The 24627-nt window shown below is 36.0% G+C and overlaps 1 protein-coding gene across 1 annotated transcript in view; it reads right to left on the bottom strand.

The window, feature by feature from the left end:
- The window catches only part of ZNRF2 (zinc and ring finger 2), a 97485-nt gene that overhangs the window by 2597 nt on the left and 70261 nt on the right, over window positions 1–24627 (bottom strand). The window contains exons 3-4 of the mRNA XM_082847007.1: window positions 8524–8629; window positions 627–706 (exon numbers count right to left, since the gene is read on the bottom strand). Of these exons, the coding sequence (XP_082703133.1) occupies window positions 649–706; window positions 8524–8629 (164 nt within the window). The 3' untranslated portion in view covers window positions 627–648. The remainder of the gene's footprint in view (window positions 1–626; window positions 707–8523; window positions 8630–24627) is intronic.

Genomic DNA, 24627 nt, shown 5'->3' with positions numbered 1-24627 from the left:
CTCCTCATCATCTGCATAATGGGAGTAGTTAAGAGTACCGAGCTCAAAGGGTTGTTATACCAATTAGATGAGTTATAAATAGATGTAAAATGCTTAGACCAATCCCTGGCACATAATAATGCAATATAAATGCTAACTAATTATTACGATTAGAATTATATTATATTGCATTACCTAAAAACATACCTGGGAAGTTATGGTTAAGAGTATGGAATTTGATTCTATTGCTAACTACATGTCCTTGGACTGTTGGTGCAACGTGCTTCTTAATGTCATAGAACTTAATTACTCTGACCCTCAGGTTTCTCATTGGTAAAATGGGGTCATGATATTTACTTCATGGGGTTTTTTAAAGTATTAAACTAAAATTAAATAAGCTAAAGTGTTTTAAAGTACCAAAAATGTAGAGTTTACTTAATATATGACTCTCTTCAGGAAATCAAGAAAGTTGTTTTTATGTATCTTTTAATGTGAGTTTTCTACACAGTAGCCTAATACAATGTCTGGAACACAAATACACACACACACACCTTAATTAATAAATGAGTGAATAAAAACGGTGGTTGAGAATGTATAACTCAGGTAACAGTTTAAAAAGCAATTAAAACAGAAAATGGGAGAATTACCTATAAAACAGGAAGCTGATGCTTAATCTGAAGGGTGCTCAGGGCAAGATCTATTTACTTCAAACCATTCATCTATGCAGCTAGAAAAGAAAAAAAACCAGAAAAACTGAAACACTTATGTTTAATTATTTATATCATAACAGTCTTAATAAAAATGCTTACTTCTTGACATTAATATATCTCTATGGAAAAAAAATTCAATATTTTTAATGACATATTTGGCATATAGAAATAAAAGATAAGAATATGTTTATTACATTCTGATTATTCTAAGCAGTTGGGAAATGAATCTTTGCAAAATTATACTATGAAGTACTTTAAAGTTTAAACAGAACAACCATTCCCAAAAGAGAACCTAAAGAACTACCACTTTACCAATATTCAAAATTAAAGGACAAATCTGGACAGATATTTCTCTCTTCAAACTAGTTGTTCATTTATGCAAATGTTAACCAGTTTATGCCATACATAGATCAAGCTTTTAAGCTTTAATTCTTGACAATACTGCATTACATTTTAAAAGACCATATTTATGTGATGTGAGTATTGAAAACTTAATTTAATTCTATCCCTTCCTTCCTGCAATACATATATATATATATACAAATAAATATACCATCATCCATTTGTATTTATAAACTATTGCATGATTTTATAGGAAGTTAAATATTAGGGTGCATATATAATTATCATTGTAGATCTGCACTGTCCAGTGCAGTAAGCCACAAGCCACATGTGGCTATTTAAATTTAAATTAATTAAAATTAAATAAAAGAAAAATGCACTGCCTCAGTCACACTCGCCACATTTCAAGTGCTCAGCAGCCACATGGCTAGCGGCTACTCTATTAGACAGCACAGATATGTAACATTTCCATCCCTGAAGAAACTTCTAATGATAAACTCAAGGCCTTAAGAAGGTTAAGTAACTTGCTCAACAGCTAGGAAGTTACCCAAGCGGATTTTAAACTGTTCAACATTCTCACTGTTGACACATTGCAAATTTGCATATGCCACAAAGCTAGAAGGCTTGGCTAATACGTTGAAGGGTAAAATTAATATTTATCCAACCTCATATCCTGACAGTTGGTTTGATAGGTAAAAATGATGGATAAATTTAAAAGGAAAGAAGGTAAAAGATCTCAACCATATGACATTCTTTCAATATCTAAAACAATTTCTGTTGTCCTTTTGCTGTCTAAATAAACATGCCCAATTTGGCTTATGACACTTTTTTCATTCGGCCTGCTCTCTATTCGACTCACCTGGCTCTAGACGTCCTCTGGTCTACCAGAATACCTCTTACAACAAAGTACTGAGAAATGAACAAAATACTCCAGATGTGTTAACAATTCCCAATACATCTGAATAGTACACCTCTGTGATCTAAAATGGGTACTTCTTATTTTACAATCATATGATTTCAGCTCATCTAGACAAAGAAACCATTTAAAATCCCAGGTCCTTCTTACATAAATTGCTATCAACCCACGTTATTTAAAATATTATATTCCTCTCTCCAAAATCCAGCAGAAAATCACTCTCCTGATTTTGGTGCTTTACTTCCTTCGGCATTTTCTTACTCTAAAACTATATATATGAGTATTCCAAAACAACGTATAGTACTGTTTCCATGTTTTAAATTTTATTTGAATACTACTATAAGGTATGCTTTTTTCTAGTGGCTTTTTTTCAGTCAATTTGAGGTTCGCAACTGTTAATAAATAAGGCTCTAGTTTTTACATTTTCACTGTGTATAATGTTCCATCGTATAAGCACACTGCAATTTATGTATCCATTCTTTTACCAATGGACACTTTCAGTGATGCTATGAACATTCTTATACATCTCTTAGCCAGTACTACTCAAGGGGTGGTACACACAGTGCTAATCCTTGAGCTATTTGTTACCAGTCCTCTAAACACACTGTTCTGATTGACTTTTTTTTTTTAAGCACTGCACAGCTTTCTTAATGAAGACAGCACTGTATTGATTTATTTTCTGGTAGAAGCTCCTTGATCTCACCCTGTACCTGCACACTAAGTAGTAGTAGCAGCACTGTCCTGGAGCACAAGATCAAAAGTCCCTCCAGAGCATACCTAGGAGTGGAATTACTGAGTTGTAGGATATGTACAGCAGACTCATTTGTATGCTTACTGGACACTTGCGGCTTTTTGTGAACTGGCTGTCAACAACTTTTGCCTATTTTGATTTGTCTTTTCCTTACAGACTTGTAAGAAGTTATTATCCAGATATTTCAGCTGTAACATAATATACACATTTTTGATGAACCTTGCTTTCTACAAAACTATTCACTAAAAATAACAGGGTTTATGAGAGGGAAAAAACAGGTTAAAGGCAGACCACTCAAATAATACAACCCTGTAATCGGAACAAAGCTGTGTTCCTTCCAAACAAATAAAATACCTCTGTAAATATAGGATTTCTTTTAAAAGGGTGAGGTTAGCTTGATATAAAGAGGATTAAGGAAGGACTGATACTGTTTGAGTTACGGAGACAAAAACCAAAGCACAAAATTTGAGATCTATGAAGTAAACAGGCACTTCCAAAATAAATCCCAGAGCCTAACTGAACTGGGTGTGAGACTACTTGGTGAATGGGCATCCTTAAAGTTACCTGTATTCTTCCATGGCTTGCTTCCATATTTGCTCTTATTTGATGGAGCAAAGCATTAATGTGCTGAAAAATATTATATATGAACCAGTATGATGTGATTATACTGTCGCCCTTCTATACCATTTACCAACTACAATGAGCTAAATGCATTACAGAAAGTTGCTGAAGGAGAGTACTGTTTCAGACAGCAAACCTTTGTTGTTATGAAAACACTGAGGTCTAGTTTTTTTTTCACAGTATCATGATGCAAAAAAAGTTTTAAATTTTAACGTAGTCAAATTCATCAACTTGTCTTCTAACTTTTTATGGGGAGGTTATCTTAGCCCCCCAAATAATTCCTTACCATGAGGTTAAGAACGTCTCTCTATATTCTTTCCGACACTTTAGATTTTAGTTTCCACGGGCAGTTAATTTGGAATTCTTATTTCAAATGTAAAATAGGATTCAATTATTTTTTCATATCAATAACAGTACTTTTTCATAGCAATAACATATCAATCGATCCCACTGCCATTCACTGAATAGTTCATTCTTATGAACTAATTGGGAAACTAATTTTTCCATTTATTCATGTCAAACAAACCTTATATAGCACCTATTATGTGCCAGAACTTTCTAAAAATAACTCATTTAAAACCTCAGAAGAGGGAGTTCCCTGGTGGTCCAGTGGTAAAGAATCTGCCTTTCGGGCTTCCCTGGTGGTGCAGTGGTTGAGAGCCTGCCTGCCGATGCAGGGGACACGGGTTTGTGCCCCGGTCTGGGAAGATCCCACATGCTGCGGAGCGGCTGGGCCCGTGAGCCATGGCTGCTGAGCCTGCGCGTCTGGAGCCTGTGCTCCGCAATGGGAGAGGCCACAACAGTGAGAGGCCCGCGTACCGCAAAAAAAAAAAAAAAAAAAAGAATCTGCCTTTCAATGCAGGGGACACAGGTTCGATCCCTGGTCAGGGAATTAAGATCCCACATGCTGCAGGGCAACTAAGCCTGCGCACCGCAACTACTGAGCCCGCATGCCTCACTACAGAGCCTGCGTGCGGTAAACTACAGAGCCTACGTGCTCTGGAGTCCACATGCTACAACCAGAGAGAGAAAACCTGCACACCACAACCAGAGAGAAGACTGCACACCACAACGAAGAACCCGTGCCCCGCAACGAACGATCCCACATGCCGCAACTAAGGCCCGATGCAGCCAAAAATAAATAAATAAATGATGATAATTAAAAAAAACTCAGAACAACTCTATGAAGTTGGTACTATTGCCTCATTTTACAGATTAAGGCAGAGAAAAATTAAGTAACTTGACCAAGATGACACAGTGAATTAACAGAGGGGCTGGAATTCAAACCTTAGGAATCCTGACTCCCAACAGTCCATGCTCTTAAACCTCCATGTTATGCTGTCTCTCCATATATGCATGAGTGTTTATGGACTCTATTCTTTCCCACTTACCCACCTATATCCTTTCCACACCGTCTTAATTAATAGTCCTATAGTGAATTTGTACAGGACAAGCTCCCTGTCCCTAGGATTGCTTTCTTCCTTATGAGTGTCTCGACTATTCTTGGCCCTTTGTTCTTTTATCTGTATATATTTAAGAATCAACTTGTCAAGTTACATGAAAAAACTAGTTGAGATTTGACTGGAATAGCATTAACTACATAGATTTGGGGTGAAGTGACATCTCTATGACATTGAGTTTTCCTAGCCACAAAAAGGTACCTGTATTTATTTTAAACCTTCTATAATGTCTTTCAATAAACTTTTAAAGTCTTGAATATCTTAAGATTTATTCTCAACATACTTTATTCCTGTTGTAGTTTCTGTTGCTGTTAATGTTTTTAATCTAAAAAAAAGTTATATATATTTTTTGTACTGGGATATGAATGCAGCTGTTTTTCATATGTTGAGCTCATATCTGGCAACCCAGCTAAATTCTTATTAATTTTAATATATTATCTAATATTCTTTGCTTTTGATTTTAAATTATTAATAATATAGAATTTATTAATCTGGTCCTCTTCCTCTGTTAATGTGGTAACTTATATACATAAATTTTCTAATCATATATTTCTTTGCATTCGTAACATAAATCCAATTGGGTTGAAAGGCATTACTTTCGATCTATATTGATGAATTTGGTTTGCTAGTATGTTTTTGGATTTTGCATTTATATTCATAAATGAGAGTTCCTTTTAATTTTCTTTCTTATCCTGTCCTTGTCTGATTTGGGTTATCAAGTTTATACTATTCTCATAAAATAAGTGGGAGAACCTTCTATCATCTTCTACTTTTGGGGGGAATTTACAACTGTTAACATGGTGTTCTTTGGATATCTGATAAATTTGCTGTCCAACTGTCATCATGGGCCTGTTTTTAGGTTTTTGGTTTGGTTTTTTAAAAACTATTTATGGTTTTTCAGGGTTAGTCTTAATAACTACTTATAGTTATTAGTCTATTCAGGTTTCCTATTTTTGTATCATTTTGGACAATATTTTTAAGGAAACTGCCTGTTTTGTTTAAATTTTTTACTTGAAAAGTATAAAATTTTTCACAGAATTTTCCAATCGTTTTTAATTTCTGCCATATCTAGAGTTATGTGTTCCTTTTCATTCCTATACTGTTTATTTTTTCCTTCTAGAGACAATCTTGCCAGAGGCTAATCTATTTTATTATTCTTTTCAAAGAAACAACTTTTGACTTTGTCAGTCTCCACTCTAGTGTGTAATTTTTTCATTCAATCTTTCTTCTCTGATCTTTGCTTTGTGTTTATTCTGTTACCAATTTTCTAATTTCAGTAAGAACTTTGATTATTGATTTTCAGGCTTCTTAAAAATATTTTAAATTAATTAATTAATTTATTTTTGGCTGCATAGGGTCTTTGTTGCTGCGCACGGGCTTTCTCCAGTTGCAGCAAGCGTGGGCTACTGTTCGTTGCAGTGCGTGGGCTTACTGTGGTGGCTTCTCTTGTTGCGGAGCATGGGCTCTAGGTGCGTAGGCTCAGTAGTTGTGGCGCATGGGCTTTAGCTGCTCCGTGGCATGTGGGACCCTCCCGGACCAGGGATCAAACCCATGGCCCCTGCATTGGCAGGAGGATTCTTAACCACTGTACCACCAGGGGAGTCCCTTTCAGTCTTTCTTTTAACACAAGCCTTGGTTTTCACTATTATTCAGTTCAGAGTATTTTCTAAGTTCCCTTATGACTTCTTCTTTGATCCCAGAATATTTATCTTTTGTCACTGACACCAAACTGAGCTCAGAGAACAGCTTTCTGTATGGTACCATCGTTTTGTGGTTTGTTAAGACTTGTCTTATGGTCTAGTACATGATCAATTTCTACAATACTTCATACATACTTGAAAAGAAAATATACTAATTGCCGGTGCAGACATACACATACATATCCATTAGATCAAATCTGTTAACTGTATTGCTCAATTTTTCTAGGTCTTAACTAATTTTGTGTATGTCTGCTTGACTCAGTGAGAAGTGTGTTGAAATTTCCCATTATCATGATGGATTTGTCAATTTTTTCTGACAGTCCTATGAATATTTTGAGACTGTGTTCTTTGGTACACAAAGAATTGAATTTTATATACTTTTATCATAAAATATTAATAATATTTTCTGCAATAAAGTTAATTTTGTCCAATATTAATTTAGCTTTGTCAGTTTTACTTTAATATTTTCCTGGATATAGTTTACTATCCCTTTACATCCATATTTTTCTATATCCCTTACGTTTAAGTGTGTTGCTCATCAACAGCATATCCCAATCTTTTGATTTGTTTTCAACTGGTTACTTTTATCTATTTGGATTTATTATAATTACTGATACTGGATTTATTTTTGCCTCTTTGTTTTGGTACTATTTACTATTTTCTCTCTGTTTTCCCCAACCCCCATGCCCTGCTTTTAAATAAAATTCCACATTATTTCTTTTATTGCTTTTAAAATTATAGTTTTCTATTCTTTTTGTAGGTTACCTTAAATCGTCTTAAATCAAATTTTTCCTGAAACCAAGAACACTTTATGAGAAACCAGATGGGCTCTGGAGTCAAACAGACATGGCTAGAATCTCAGTTCTTCCATTTATTACCAGCTATGCGACCTTGGAGAGATTGCCTATGGTCCCCCAGCTTATTTCCTCAGCTGTACAATGAGATTGTTACAAGGCTTATATACGATAACCTATTCAAGAAGCTATGGACAACACCTTGATCACAGTAAATGCTTAACAAATGGTAGCCTTTGGGATGCAAACAGATATGGGCTTAAGTGCAGGAAAAAGGCCATTTTTTTTTAACATCTTTATTGGAGTATAATTGATTCACAATGGTGTGTCAGCTTCTGCTGTATGACAAAGTGAACCAGCCATACATATATATGTGTGTGTGTGTGTGTGTGTGTGTGTGTGTGTGTATATATATATATATATATATATATATATATATATATCCCCATATCTCCTCCCTCGTGTCTCCCTCCCACTCTCCCTATCCCGCCCCTCTAGGTGGACACAAAGCACCAAGCTGATCTCCCTGTGCTATGCGGCTGCTTCCCACTAGCTATCTAGTTTACATTTGGTAGTGTATATATGTCCATGCCACCCTCTCACTTCGTCCCAGCTTACCCTTCCCCCTCCCTGTGTCCTCAAGTCCATTCTCTACACCTGCGTCTTTATTCCTGTCCTTCCCCTAGGTTCTTCACAACCTTTTTTTAAATTATTTTAGATTCCACATATTTGTGTTAGCATACGGTATTTGTTTTTCTCTTTCTGACTTACTTCACTCTGTATGACAGTCTCTAGGTCCATCCACCTCACTACAAATAACTCAATTTCGTTTCTTTTTATGGCTGGGTAATATTCCATTGTATATATGTGCCACATCTTCCTTATCCATTCATCTGTCAATGGACACTTAGGTTGCTTCCACGTCCTGGTAGTGTAAATAGTGCTGCAATGAACATTGTGGTACATGACTCTTATTGAATTATGGTTTTCTCAGGGTATATGCCCAGTAGTGGGTTTGCTGGGTTGTATGGTAGTTCTATTTTTAGTTTTTTAAGGAACCTCCATACTGTTCTCCATAGTGGCTGTATCAATTTACATTCCCACCAACAGTAAGGCTATTGTTTTTTAAGAAATGGGGAAAGGGAGTTTCAATGAAGAAGAAATCTTTTCAGCCCTAACTACAAAAGTGTGAAACCTGAGAAAGGTCTTTTAGTCTAATATCAATTTGGTTAACATAAAAATAAACTTACCCTTTATGATATATGCATAGACAAGGCAGTCGTGCTATAGTATCTCCCTGCTGCAATTCTTCAAGGCATATTGCACATTCCCCAGCATCTTTACTCAGCACATCCTCTGAGAAAAAAGAAAATGAGTTTAGGACAATAAAACTGAAAGAATTATGTGAATGCTAATTTATGAAGAGTGCTGACTGGCATATTTTGTCAGAAATACATAAAACTCAGCACCTATATTTGAAATGCTATTCACAAATCAGTGAATAATGTTTACCTTTACTTATGGACAGTGTCTCTCATTTCCATTTAGATTTCATTGAGGCACTGCAGTTAGTAATTAAGAACAGTATGGAATCCTCCAACTTGCAAATAACTTTGCTATAAAACTTTATCAGTAAGTCAGTTATTTGGAATTTGGAATTTATTGCCCTTATGCTACTAATCAATATTAATCTGGTGCCCAAGCTAGTTCAAAAAAGTGTATAGAGTATAACATGGCAGAAAAGACATGAAAATACTATTGTAATTTTTAAAATTCTAAAATAACAAAATTGCATAAGTTAAAGAAATCATCTTTAACACAGGACTTTAAAACAATCCGCTTAATTCAAGAAAATACAAAGGTAAATCAAAGCTTTTGTGTAGATTCTGAAAGGGATTTTTGGAAACTTGAGGATTTCAGGCATTAGGCTCAACATTAATCCTTTTTTTTTCTTTTTAACATTAAATTTCCCAATTTTAATAACTGTACTATATTTAGGTCTTAATCCTTTCCCATGACAATGCCAAGTCTACTCCAGGCAGCAATTACACTAACTTGCAGGGTATTTTAATCACTTTGTTTAAAATATTCCTATGGTGAAACCCTTTATAAAGCAAAAATTCCTTTCGGGGCAAAGAAAAAAAAAAGGTTCTCTCAATTTATGTTTTATACTGAAATTTTAATTTAAATTACATTTTATTAACGTTAAATTTTAATTTTACAAGGATCTTGCCTAAAATAGAGTATATTAGCCAGACATACTTTGTGACTTTTTTTTTTTCTTTTTCTGTACGCGGGCCTCTCACTGCTGTGGCCCCCCCTGCCGCGGAGCACAGGCTCCAGACGCGCAGGCCCAGCAGCCACGGCCCACGGGCCCAGCCGCTCCGCGGCATGCGGGATCCTCCCGGACCAGGGCACGAAACCGCTTCCCCTGCATCAGCAGGCGGACCCCCAACCACTGCGCCACCAGGGAAGCCCTGTAACTCTTTTTAAATGAGGAATAACTAAAACATGCCATTAAAACTGTTGAAGAGTACACATTCTTAGTAAGTTTGGAGAACAAAAAGCAAAAGCAGGAACATGCAGTATAAATTTATATCACAAATAGATAAATTACTGGTTTTGGAAATAAAACCAAACAAGCTAAAGGGGAAAGGCTGCATTAATCTCTACCTAAGTGCTTAAACACAGAGCAAGGTAGGAAAGTTTCCTAAAATTAAGTACTTATCTGCTAGTCCCATACCTCTTATAAACACCAACAAATTTAATTGTGCACATATCTGTAACAGTTCCTTCTAGAAAAACCCATTCTATAAGTAGTTCCCCCTTTAGTTATTCATTTTGAGATAGCACATTAAGATGAAATACAGACTCTGTTTGGTCTACAGAAAGTAAGGTAGCAGCAGATGATTTACCCATAAGGCTAGAGGGGGTAAGAGGGCAACTTCCACAGAAAAAGGAAAGGCCTTTAGCAAGAAGGCTTATGCTTTCAGAATCTAGGGAATATGGTTGAAGTAATTTAGCTAACTATTGGGTAGCTCACAAGCTAAAATATCACATCAAAGACTTAACCAGAAGATGATTTTTGGGCAAGTGGAACTGGGTAAATGGAAAATGATGCCTATTAACACTCCCCTCAAGAGTCCTCTCCCCATTTTTCTTTTCTTGACCCTGGAGGTCCCAACCACAACCCCGACCCCACCTGCAACCCCAAGTCTTTCCTCCTCCTCTTGATCTCCATTTTCCTCTTATTGTTCTGGATAGGTTTCCACAGATACGGAACCAGTTTAATGTAAAGCACCTAACTAGTGTTAAAGTTAATTGGTATATTGGAACCCACAAAATGGAAGTCATCTCAGTGGCTCTGACCACATCCCAAACCTATACCTAAGTCAGCCTAAACTACAGAAAATACCTCACTCTCAAGGAAACCCAACACCAATCACAATCCTCCAACTCAGCTTTAGCTAGCCTACTTTGCCCTAGAAAATAGAACCTGCTAGCCTTATAAGGAAACCCCCAGCCTCCTAGCCAATCATGTCTTGTTTTCACAGTGCCTCTTCTAAGGCCCCATAAAACTCACTCTTGTCCAAAATCCCCTGGGGAGGTGCTTATTAGGCACTGTAGTCCCCCAATCTATGGATTGTTTTTCCCTTGAATAAAGGACATCAAACTTGTTACCAAATTTTTTAGTTTTATTATTTAACATTAGGATGATAGCAATGAAAAAAAGAGGAAAAGATACGAAGGAAACACTAAAAGATCATAGTACAGGTATAATTCCAAATAATATGGAATTTTTTGTGGTATATTCTCACCACTTAGATTTTTTTCACCACAAAGATATACCACATCATAACATAAATCTAAGTCGCACAACTAACTTCAAAAAATTAACCATCACTTTTTATCAAGCCTAAGACATCAATAATTATAAGATGCGCCATGAGTTTTATATTTCACCAAGAAAAAAATGCTTCCGTTAAACTATGACACAAATCAATTTTAAGACATGTCTCATTTTTCAGAGCTGTTAAAATTTATAAGGTGTGTCTTAGAATTGATGGACTAGGGTATCAAATTTTCTACCTTTTGGAATATAGTAACAATGCATCTAGATTTAAGTATAAAGGAACCAAAAAATCTCTATTAACATAAATTAGATAGACCAGCTTTTAAAAAATAAAAAGTATTGCCACATTTTTGCCATATAAATCTATGTAACAGATTCTCAACACAAAATAAAAACAGGTAGAAATCCACGAAGTAAAAGCTTCTGAATTCATTGTTCACAGAAATGTAAGTGTCTTACACTGCTTTTATGTTGACCTATAACTACCAACTCTCATTTCTTTATCACAATAGGTTTTAAAAATCTTTTGAGTTGGGAAAATTTTAATATCTTAAAAGGCCTTGGTTATTCTGTTTACAAGAAAATTTATTTACAGTACAACAAAGACAAATCCAATCTGCATACAATCTGCATATATGCAAATCCATGTGCATATAATCTGCATATGTGCAAATCCATATGCATATAATTAGCAGAATATAGGGCTTCCCTGGTGGCGCAGTGCTTGAGAGTTCGCCTGCCGATGCAGGGGACGCGGGTTCGTGCCCCAGTCCGGGAAGATCCCACATGCCGCGGAGAGGCTGGGCCCATGAGCCATGGCCGCTGAGCCTGCGCATCCGGAGCCTGTGCTCCGCAACGGGAGAGGCCACAACAGTGAGAGGCCCGCATATGGCAAAAAAATAAAAATAAGAAGAATATAATGATATGCTTTGCAGGTGCTAATTTAAAAAAATCTTTTTAGTTTAATCTAGAATGACATATTAATGTCAGTCATTTTAATCAGAAGGTCCTAAAGCCCAAGTAATAAAAAATATGCAGAACTGTATTTTCTATGTTAAGATATATATATATATACACACACATATATATATGTGTGTGTGTGTATATATATACATATACATATATAAGAACATTCCAAACACATTAATTTCAGTGCAGCCCAATATCCAATGTAAACAGTTTCTAATGAAATCATCTCTGCTCAGAAAATTAAAAGTTAACATTAACATATTATAGTCACTGCTCAACTGCATTTTGATAAGCAACTCTGAGTTAAAAGACAGTTCGTTCTCAACAGTTACTGCCCCAAGTAGCAAATGCTTAATTTTCAAATTTGAAAGTCTTATTTCCAATAGAATCTGTCTTTGTATGTTTGAAGGTAGTTTTTATTTTTGAAAAGTTACTATGAAACGTGATTAACTTTTGACTGGAGGTTTTCTAGAGTATGCCCCTCTCCTACCCCATTGTGACACTGTACTTTCTTTCAAAGGGAAATTTTCAGCTTAGTAATGAGATACATACAGAGTTAAATAGGGCCTAGAAATACCACTAAATCCAGGACACTGAAGCATCTTTAAGACAGCTGGGAAAAGGTTATTAAAAGTCTTTAGCTAATCAATTGAAAACATTCATGAAGAAACCATCTCAGGCAATAAGGAGTCAATGTTTTAGGACTAGAATACCTTAAGGGTAGACTACTAACTAGTCAAAATTAATATGAGAAAAGCAGAGAAGGGAACACAAATAGATTTAACTACCATGGTTGGCTAGTATGGAATTCCCGCTCTCCACAAGCACTGATTAGTGGACAGATACTCAAGACTGTGAACAGGAAACTAAACTTGTGTTGCTTTTTCAAAAGTGTTGTTGATGTCCCACCTAACAGCTGGAATCAGTGTATTCCTTATCAGTCTAATTCTTTGATTTATTCACATGGTCTATGCATTGATTTAGAGGTACCGATACAGAAAAGAAGAATTAAACCTAGAATAGAACAATGATTTTATCAAGAAGTAGGCACCAGAATCACTTGGGTATGTATTCTGCTCAACAGAGAAACAAAACAAAAAAACATATACCTGGGCCCCATCCCTAGAGATTCTGAAATATACCCCTGCTTCAGAAAACAACTGCTATCAAGGAAAGAGCGTGCTGAAGTAGAAAGAGCGTAAGATTTAAAGCTGCAAACGATATTAGTTTGGTACATAACATCCAAAATGTTGGTCACCCTTGAGTTTCCTTTTACTCTTCTTTAATACTAGCACTAATAAAGGTATTCAAAATATTATAGAGATGAAATTTTAAAGACTCTTGTGTAAAAATTCATGTTATAAAAACGCTATACAAAATATCAGTTTTTATCATTATCAGAAAAACCTTTATGGACTTCTTGAAAAACAAAGTTGGTCATTTTTCTCTTTCCTCTTCTCCCCATTCTGGTTATTCTAGTTGTTGCAATTTTATAAAATGTCATAAATAATCCCATGGCCAACAGAAACTTCTATAGGATACTCTTGACCCAGCCATTTCTAGAGACCTATTATAATTGCCAGACTGGTAACAACTCCATACAAACGATACTGCCTAATTAACTTTTAAACGTTTTGGCTTCACTCTATATTTAAAAGTACTATAAATGTCCACTTTGTTACATGCTTTTAGACGTACTTAAGTCTTTTATTAATCCTATGAGGTAACTAAGGTTACCTCCATTTTACAAATAAAGAAACTGAGGCTCAAATAAATTACATAACTTACCAGAAGTTACTAAACTAGTAAGTTCTAGGGTCAGGATTCAAATTTAGGGTAAGTCTTTGGCCTTTCTACAACTTCATGAATTTTGCTACAAAACAATTTCACTTTAAGAGTATAAATACAGAAGCAAACTGTTTTAGGCAACGTTAGGTTTGAAATATTAAAGGTGAGGATAGCTACCTATTTAGAGGAAGTATGCTTAAGACTGGTCATATGCTTTATCTTCTGGAGTTATTAAACTGCTATAAAAACTGGTATCAGAAATGAGCTCACACTTTACCGCTTACTTCCTTCTATGGAACAGGAAAACAGCCCTGTCCAATAGAACTTTCTATGATGACAGAAATAATCTTTTAACTGTGTTGTCCAAAACAGTAGCTACTAGCCACATACGGCCTGAAAATAGCACTTGAAATGTGTGCAACTGAGAAACTGAATTGTAAATTTAATTTTTGCAAAATGTGAAATCTATATATTTCAATACAGTAGATAAGGAACACACATTTATAAACTAAAAACTTCTGTAAACTGTTATTTTACTTATAGCCTCAAGCTCTTAATTTGCATCACCCAAAGAAATTACTTAAAATTCAAGCAGCCAAATATGCAAAATTAAAATATTTAGCAAGTACAAGCACATATCCATATAGTTATTGCACATCAAGACAACATGAAAAAAAGCAGACAGCCAAAATCCTTTGGGGTGGTAGGGGAGAAAAACAACAAGACCAAATTTGTTAGAGGCAGCCAACAAAACTCCATGCGAAAATTTCATAATCATCACAACCTTATTTTCAGATCAAGCATCCAAAGGTGTATGATCTTTCCAGCAAAATACAATGCCAAGCACTATTATGGATCAGGCATTTTTACCTGAAGACTTATTTTTTGTTCTTGAACCCTCAATGATAGCAGTAGAAAACAAAAGCAGCTGAAATGTGAAATAATCCCTAGAAAAGTCAAGAATTAAAAAAATTCACAACATTAGTAAGAAGCAATTACTCAAAGAATGAAAAATTGCAGCTCACAAGGTTTATTAATAAATACTTTCAGATATAGAGTTATATCTAATGGACTTAAGAGAAGTTAACATTAATATTCTAGATTATAGATCCGTGAGATGTTACTGTACTCAAGTATCATTAAGGGGAGTTAGAAATGATATTTAACAAAGGGAAACAGTCATTTTCACTGTAAGATTAATATATCAATAAAAACATGGGGATAACCTTTACTAAGCTGTCTAAAACTCAAAGTTCATGGTCAGGGTCAAATTTCACCCTGTTTGGAAACTTCTTATTCTGGTTCGATGAGAAATTGCGGGCTTCCTCTGCCTAGATGCTACTGACATTTACTGCATCAATGCTTTCTTTAGGTTAAATATAATTGAGAATTGGCTAAACACATAGCCACTTTTCATTTGCACTGTTAGAAATTTACTTTAAAATTAAGACTATTCTTCAAGAGGAGACAGAAGTTGTGACTCTTCTGATGACTTTTAAGGAAAGATGTGTACTCTTGGGAATATTTTGGAAATTGACATTTGGCACCTTCTCCAAGAAAATATAAGTAAAATAAAATGGAACCCAAAGTACATACTCCAAAAGGTAAAATATACAAAAACAACACTAACTAAAAACTTATAGATTTAGCTTTCTTGGACCTTTTTGTTTCTAACTTGCCTAAAAAAATAGCTCAGGATTAAGTATTTTATAAAACCAGATACCGGGACTTCCCTGGTGGTGCAGTGGTTAAGAATCCGCCTGCCAATGCAGGGAACATGGTTCGATCCCTGGTCCAGGAAGATCCCACATGTCACGGAGCAACTAAGCCCGTGCGTCACAACTACTGAGCCTGCGTTCTAGAGCTGGCGAGCTACACTACTGAGCCCACGCGCCACAACTACTGAAGCCCGCACGCTTAGAGCCGTGCTCCGCAAGGGAAGCCACTGCAATGAGAAGCCCGCGCACAGCAACGAAGACCCAATGCAGCCAAAAATTAATTAATTTTTAAAAAAGGTACCTAATAAGCTGCAAGAAGTTATACAAGTCATCTAAGAAATTTTTAAATTACCAACTTACTCCCCAATCTTCATACCAAATTAAGATGACTTTCCTTTACTCCCTCCCTGTAACAAATCGCTGATTTGCTAAACCCTGAATAAGTGTTTACCTAAATGAATTGTCCACATTAAAAAATTAATAAAAAGACCCAAAAACCAAACAAAAAAATACCCCAAAACACCCACATATAGAAAAGAAAAGAAAAGAAACTCCTGAATATATACAAAAATAGAATAAAATATACTTTGAACCAAAAGTTTCAGGTCCATTTTTGTTTTGAATCAATGCAGAGAGAAAAACATCAGTCCTAAAAAAACCAAAAAAGCTGATTTTCAAACTTAATTTATGATTGTATACTTTTAGAATTAGATTAATGTATTAAATTATAATGTAGGCTTTAATGGCAATAACAAAAGAGTCAAACAATCTGGGTAATATAATGTAGCAAATTTTAAAAGTGTTATTTATAGACAGTTCTAGGTTCAAATTCCAACTCTGCAACGGGTTTAGGAATATAATGGGGTAATAATACCTACTTCATAGGGCAGTGGTAAGAATTAAATAATATCTGTTAAATACCTACCACTGTACCTGGCAAGGAGCAGGTATGTTCTGAATACTAGCTATGTGATTACTGGCAAGAAAGGACACTTCCTCTGAGTTTGTTTTCTCCAATCTAAAGAAATGATGAAACCTGCTAGACTTGTCTCTTAGAAGTGTTATAAAGATCTAATGATATAACGCAAATGGAATGCAGTCTTACAGAAAAGAATAGGCCTGAACTTTGGACAATGCACAAAATTCTGAGTCTCATTTTCTTCAAATAAATTGCAAGTCATAATACCTGCATCTCACAGTCTTTCATATTGATGATTAAAAATAAAAGAATGAATGTAAAAATGCTTAAGGCTCTAAATGTTAGCTAAATTAAACAAAATTCTACTATCATGGGCTTCCCTGGTGGCGCAGTGGTTGAGAGTCCGCCTGCCAATGCAGGGGACACGGGTTCGTGCCCCGGTCCGGGAAGATCCCACATGCCGTGGAGCGGCTGGGCCCGTGAGCCATGGCCGCTGAGCCTGCGTGTCCGGAGCCTGTGCTCCGCAACGGGAGAGGCCACAACAGTGAGAGGCCCGCATACCGCAAAAAAACCCAAACAAACAAACAAACAAAAAAATTCTACTATCATATTGAAACTGAAAAATGTCATTACAATGGTATTGTATTATAGCATACAACAAAACATATTATGTCAGAGCTATTATCAGATTTATGAACTACGATTCTATCTATCATTCTGTTAGAATGAATCTGAGAAGGCGTATTACTATGTGTATGTATACCTACTGAGGCTAAAGTGTGATGGTGTTTCCCTGCTGCTTCCCCGAGGCTACACGGTAATTAGCAGGCTGACTGGTAGATAAAGTACAGGGTCAAAACTCAAAATGCCTAAAGGGGGATAAGCCAGAAAACGTTCAAAAAGTAGCTCATCTTTTAACCTACTTCATAAGAAAAAAGAACAGCACAGTTGTGACAATAAATGCCAACTGAATTTGGCCTTAGTTTTAGGGGTTAACAGGTAATTGTGACAAACTGGTGCCCACAGTCCTATCTAAAGGGGCAGTTGCTACTATAGAATGCCATGTGGGAATAAAGAGCCAGTGTGGCTAGGTATATTTAAAGCAGCTGCAAATTTAGGTTTTTAGATGAAATTTCTTCATTTTCAAAATACTGACTCAAAAACATTTTTGATACTGTGTAAGCAAACAAAAAAAAGTCTGTGAGCCTAATGTAGCCAATACTTTGCAACCTCTGTATTCAAGAAGCAGTAAATTCCATGAGGGCAGAGAACCTTGTAGGTTCTGCTTACTCCAGCACGTAGCATAGTGTTTTGTACACAGTAACTGCTTGATAAATATTTTTTGAATAGCTAATGAAGCAAAAGATCTCCAAAGACTAAAGAAAGCACCAAGCAACAAATGAACCAATGGCAGAGAAAAGGCCCCAAAGCCAGAGGGTTGGTGTTTCAGTGACTTGGGCACTTCACTTGCAGTCTGGTGATTCAGCTGAGCTCAGACCTATTTTTTTTCCTATTTTTTTTTTTAAGTGTACTGACTTCTTCTTTATCCAGTGGTTCATATCAGCCAATCAACCAGAAAGCACTGAATATATGTGGAGTTTGCCAATAAATAATTATAGGTTGATTAGCATGTATGGGTAAAGAATTAAAAGCACTATGTGTGCAAAGGAGAGAGATTTTAAATGTCCACTCCTAAGATAATAAAGCAAAGTGTGAAACTCAAATGTACCTGAAGGAAAAAGCAGGAAGGTGAGAACCAGTAGCTCTGACAACAGTCATGTAACATTAACAACTCAGAGTTCTTTCTTGATCCCTCTTCACCCTGCTACTAAATGACTAAATACTGTGACTAAACTACTAAAATAACTGTAACTAATTGCTGGATCCTGGAGAATCTAAATCTAGATTCATCTGAAACTTCAGATAATGAAATCTCATGAAAAATCAAGAGACAGCAAGTGTAAAATGGGTTTATAAAAAAATTGTTTTAAGAAGAGGGGAAACACACTGATTTTGAAACAGGTTTATTTCTTTCTGCTCAAAGTTTACCAATCCTTCAGTTGCCCAGGCAACTTCAGTACCTGAGTGAATCCCACTGGAACAAGGGAAGAAGGGTGCTCTGACAGTGAAAGCACTACTGAAAGAAAGAAGCTACTGAGTTGGCCTGAGGACAGAACTCTCTTTGCACCCAAGAACAGGGAAACTTCTTTCCTCACACTTTTAAACAAAAAGGGCTAGTGTGTGCCAAGCTAATGACCACAAGGCTCACAAGAGAAGAATATCCTACATTCTATCCACTTCTATTTGAGAAAGAAATAATAGTATGATCTACATGTGTGCTAACATTATGGAACAGAGAAAGGTCATACACTACGTATACACAACGATGTGAATGAAGGTGAAGCAAGCTGATAAACTGAAATAGACACCTACTATAATATCAGAACAAACGAATGAATGGAAGAAAGGGAAGGAGGAAAGGGATGATGACTTTACAAGTAGAAATTCCTAGAACCAAAACCCATTATTTTTTAATATTTCAGAAGGGAAAAAAGAAGGCCAATGCAGAAAACTAAGTTAGTAATCTAGAATAAATATCATGTAACTAAAAAATAAAAAAATTAACAAAAACATAAGACAGAGGATACATCAAGGAGCTCTAATGTTGAAATTATAGTAATCACAGGAAGAGAAAAGGAACAGAGAAAGAAATAATAATCAAAGAAATACTAGAAGAAAATAATCCCTGAGCTGACTAAACATTTGAGTTGCTAGACTGAAAACGTTTATAAAGTCTCAAGCAGGATTAATAAAGATGGGAGTAGAGTGAAAAAACACTTAAATAGATGCATCCTGGGAAAAAAAGAGGATTTCCAACCTTCAAAAAAAATTAACCTGTAAGCTTCCAAATGGAAAGAACAGGTAAGTTAAGATGAAAAAACAATGAGACCCAGCAAGACTTCACATCTGTAATACTGGGAGTAAGACAGTACAAAATTTTACAGACTTAAAGGGAAAAAAAAAAAGAAATAAATATCCTATATTCAGCAGAAGATAGTAATCATATATGAAGGTGAACAAGAAACACTTGGGAATCCAACAGCTCATTAAGTATACCATCCATGAAAGGCTTTCTAAGGAAATTATTCATGAAAATGCTTTTAACAAAAAAGAAAATTAAGAACAAAACCCTCAATATACAGAAAGTGAAAATTAAAGAGTACAGAAAACAGCAGTGAGCAATGAAATATGTTTAAGTGAAATTTAAATCTAAATAGATAATACTGTGACTGAAACTGTAATATAACTAAGGATTTTTGAAACAAAAGGAACATCCTGCCAGTGCAAAACTTAATATGTAATTAGGATGTAAAGTCTAAATTATTTCATAATATCCAGGACTTGGAGATAGAGGGGGAGGGTAGTAGGGGACAGGAAAGTGAGCAAGAATAATATATTAGGGGGATGAGCACAAAGAAAACTCCTAATTTTGATAGAATAAAACAGAAGTGTATGTTTAAAAATATATATTAAAGCAAGGTAACCAACAAAGGAATGAAAGATGTATAGTAAAAGTTCCGAACTAATCTGGAGGAAAGGGAAAGTAACTTGATCAATCCAGAGAAGGCTGGGAAGAACAAAGTAAAATAGACAATAAATACCAAATAAGGGAAAGAACAACACTAAATTTACCAGCTATAATGTAAATGTATGTGTGTTGAACAGTATAACAGGACATCATATAACTACTATCTAGCCTCAACAAATCAACTTATTTACTATGAATTAAAAAGAAAAAATAAACAAAACAGGGAAACATAGAGAAGCAACTGTCCTAGAACACATGCCAAGATATAAGAGCTCAGGAATGAAGATGAAAAAGAAGAGGGAAAAAAGCCTATTACAAAATGAAGGTGAAACTAGAAGGAGAACAAGAAAGAATAGACATACCTGATATCACAGTTAGGAACACAAGGGGTCAAAACTGAGAACAGTAAACTGGAAATGAAAAAAGCTTTAATAATTACAGAAAAAAATGTTACCTAAGGAAGACAAGAAAAGGAGATCCTATTACACACCTACAGTATTGTAAAAAATAAAATTACATCACAGAAACAAAAATAGATCTAGCTCTATATACTTAAATCCTAGAATTGAATTGAATCCTAGAAGAAACTTATCATGAAAAATCAACACTATTTAAAATATATGCTAGTAGATATTGGTCAAAAAAAAATAGAGTTCTTTGGGCACCTTGGCAAAAAGACTGTCAATTCTAAAAGGAGGTGAAATCAGGCTGGTCTCAGATATCTCCAGAGAAGCATTTTACACTGTAAGACTGGAAGAAAGCTTATAATATCCTCAAGTAAAGGAAGCGCAACCCAAAGATTTCACACCCAAACTGTTATTCAAAAACAAAAACAAAAAACACAGACAACCAACATTAAACATGCAAGCAGTCTAGTGAACTGTTTCCCATGAGCCCTTCTCAAAGGATTTATATGAGGATAAACCTCAGCTAACCAAGAGATGTCTGGAATAGCTAAAGCAAAAAGATTTGCAGTGAGAACTGAATCTACTTAACTGTAAGATTAAAACAAACGTGGGAATTATGATTAGATAATATATAACATATACCTAAAAAATTAAAAGTTCATTATTATCTACAATAATTGGGTGTAAAAAAGTATCATTTGAAGTTGACAAGGCAAATAAGAGAAGTATAAATATATTTAATAGCATAAGAGTAAAGATTAAGATAATGTAATAACTAAAATTGGGACAGAGTGGTACGAAAGGCAGAAAGAGGAAATATATTCAATTTCATCCCTGTTCATAGAAAGAAATTAATAGTGTCTAAAAATATAAACTTAAGGATACTATATAGTTATATTTATGAAAATAATCTCTAAATAAACAACAATAGTTCTTCCTAAGTAAAAGAGGAGGCATATGGAACAGAAAAACTGGCCACTTGGTGAAACGTTTTTAAAAAGCCATAAAAACAGAAAGTATCAATACATAATGACAGAATTAAAACTAGCCATATTAATAAATGTAACTGGACTAAACCAACACAATAAAAAGGAAAGATCAGATTGGATCCTAAATGAAATTAACCCTGCATTGTATACAAAAAGCATATCTGAAACAAAAAGATGACAGTTGAAATGAAGAGAAAACATTTATCAGGCAAATACAAACTATACAAACTAAAAGAAATAAAGAATTACAATCTTAACATTAGACAAGGCTGAATATAATGAGATGGCATTAAAGAAGACAAAGGACCGTTTATAGTACTAAAAGGTGCAACGGCACCTAAGTTATAATAGTTAGGAATAACATATTCATTCATAGCATCAGCATTCATAAAGCAAAAAAGTATAGGCAATACAGATAAAAATAGAAAAATTAGCAACAGAAGACTTTAATTTACCTCAGTCCATGACAAATAAAGTAAGAAAAAAGATGGATATAAAAGACCTTTTAAACTGAACACAAACATGGAACACTTGCCCAAAATGACCACATATTAAACTACACAAAGAAAATCTTAATAAACTAAAATATAGAAACAGTATAGATAACATCCGCTGATCACAATATAGTAAAACTAGAAAATCGCAAAACCAGAGGGAAAAAGCCCCTCAGCCCCTAACATCTAGGAATTTAAAAACACTCAACAACTTTTGAGTCAAAGAAGGTATTCCCCCAAAATACAGAATATCTGAATAAATTTTTAAAAAGTAACAATTTTTGCAAATATCCTGTATATTAGCAAATACACTCCAGCATTAAAATAAAATACTAGAAGTACTACCAGGAATACAAATGTACATACATCCCTGACCAAGCAAGATTTCAAGGACTACATCCCATAGACATGCCATACACATACAAAATACCAGGAACAACTTAAACACCCATCCACAAGAGACTGGTTAATTAACTGTGGTTCATCCATCTATAAAATATAAGGTAACTGAACATCCCTGGTGGCGCAGTGGTTAAGAATCTGCCTGCCAATGCAGGGGACAGGGGTTCAATCCCTGGTCCAGTAAGATCCCATATGCTACAAAGCAACTAAGCCCATGCGCCACAACTCCTGAGCCTGTGTGCCACAATTACTGAGCCCACGCACCTAGAGCCCATGCTCCACAACAAGAGAAGCCACCGCAATGAGAAGCACACGCACCGCAACGAAGAGTAGTCCCTGCTTGCCGCAACTAGAGAAAGCCCACGTGTAGCAACGAAGGCTCAACGCAGCCAAAAATTAAAAAGATAAATAATTTTAAAAATATATACATATATATAAGGTAATAATAGTAAAGAGAACGATGAAGATCATTTGGAATAATTTCCAGGATATATAAAAAAATCTCAAGGTTCAGAATGTTTACAGCATGATTCCATGGTGTAAAGAGTGTGTGGGAACAGAACATATGTATATATTTGTTTGCATATGCATTAAATATCTCTGGAAGGATCACAAGAAATTGATAGTACTGGCCACCTCTGGAAAGGGTGACTGAGGGACTGAGGTGAGGGGAAGACTTCACAGTACATCCTTTGTACCCCTCTGCTTTGGCAAACGTATTACCTATTCAAAAATAAAATTTAAATTACTTAAAGAAAAAAGGAATAAGCAAAGATAGGCAAGTACAAATAAAAAGAAACTGTTGGGGTAACAATTCTCCATGGGTCTCTCCTGTTCAAGTCTTGGACTATCTTTTCAAGGATCTTTGTAGAGCAAACAGCCTTGAAAGATTCAGTGTCCCCTCCAGCGCAAGGGTGGACCTGCTTACTTCCCTAAGCTCAGGGTTCCTCTTGTGTAATGCAAATCGCTGAGCATGCAGATATCCCCTTGCCCTCTTCACCATCACCCTGTGGGAACAGGGACTTCAGAAAGTGGCACAAAAAAAATGCTGATACTCTGGCTGCTGTTATGATTAATAATAATAGAAGTCCTTTGATTCTCTTTTCTGCCAAAATTCATGAAACTGTGGCAGACTGATATGTTAGCTTACAAGTAGGGTAAAATCTCAGACCCTTCACAGTTTCTGGTAAACCTAAGTCAAAATAATCTTGGAGAGGGCTTCCCTGGTGGCGCAGTGGTTGAGAGTTCCCCTGCCGATGCAGGGGACTCGGGTTCGTGCCCCGGTCCAGGAAGATCCCACATGCCGCGGAGCGGCTGCGCCCGTGAGCCATGGCCGCTGAGCCTGCGCGTCCGGAGCCTGTGCTCCGCAGCGGGAGAGGCCACAACAGTGAGAGGCCCGCGTACGGCAAAAAAAAAAAAGAAAAGAAAAAAAAAAATCTTGGAGAAAGCAGAACAGAGAGAAGTGTACTTTATAACATAAAAGGATTCAACCCAAATAGAAAATAAGTCAAAAATAGTTTTTCAAATAACATAGCTATGAAATATATAAAGCCAGAAAAAGATTGTTGCAAGGACACTATCACCAAAAGGAACTTAAAAAAAAATAAGAAAAAATTAGTAAAACCATGGCCACAGAGGGGACAGATACTTTAACAAACTTCTCTCCAGAGGACGCGCAAGCTCAGCGGCCATGGCTCACGGGCCCAGCCGCTCCGCGGCACGTGGGATCCTCCCAGACCGGGGCACGAACCCGTGTCCCCTGCATCGGCAGGCGGACTCCCAACCACTGCACCACCAGGGAAGCCCCGAGAGCATTCATTTTTAAAGCCAGTTTAAATTCAGCGTAACCCAGCACAGAGTGATGGAACTATGGGTTAAATCCCATTATAGTGAGAAGAGAAAAGGCTCTGGAGACAAACTTTCTACGTTTGAGACCCAGCTCTGCCACTTCCTAGCTGTGTTGACTTGGTCTCCTCTGTGATGGATGGCAAATGCTGAGCTGAAAAAACACAGATGTTTTCCAAGACCTTGACACAATGGGCTCCTGCCATTCTCTGGCTTGAATCCAGCAGCACCAGATCCATAGACAGCCTGTGAGAATCACACGGAGAAGCAACACGAGCCTTAAGGTTTGCATGGAAAACTAGGATGCCTGACTCCAAACATGAGGATTTCCATTTACGTCCTTGGTATCGAACTTAGGCAAAGTAGAATGCATGAAGGTGC

The sequence above is a fragment of the Leucopleurus acutus genome, assembly GCF_964270905.1.
Source record: "Leucopleurus acutus genome assembly, chromosome: 9".
NCBI classification, from domain to species: Eukaryota; Metazoa; Chordata; class Mammalia; order Artiodactyla; family Delphinidae; genus Leucopleurus; species Leucopleurus acutus.
This window is presented reverse-complemented; position numbering and strand designations above follow the sequence as displayed.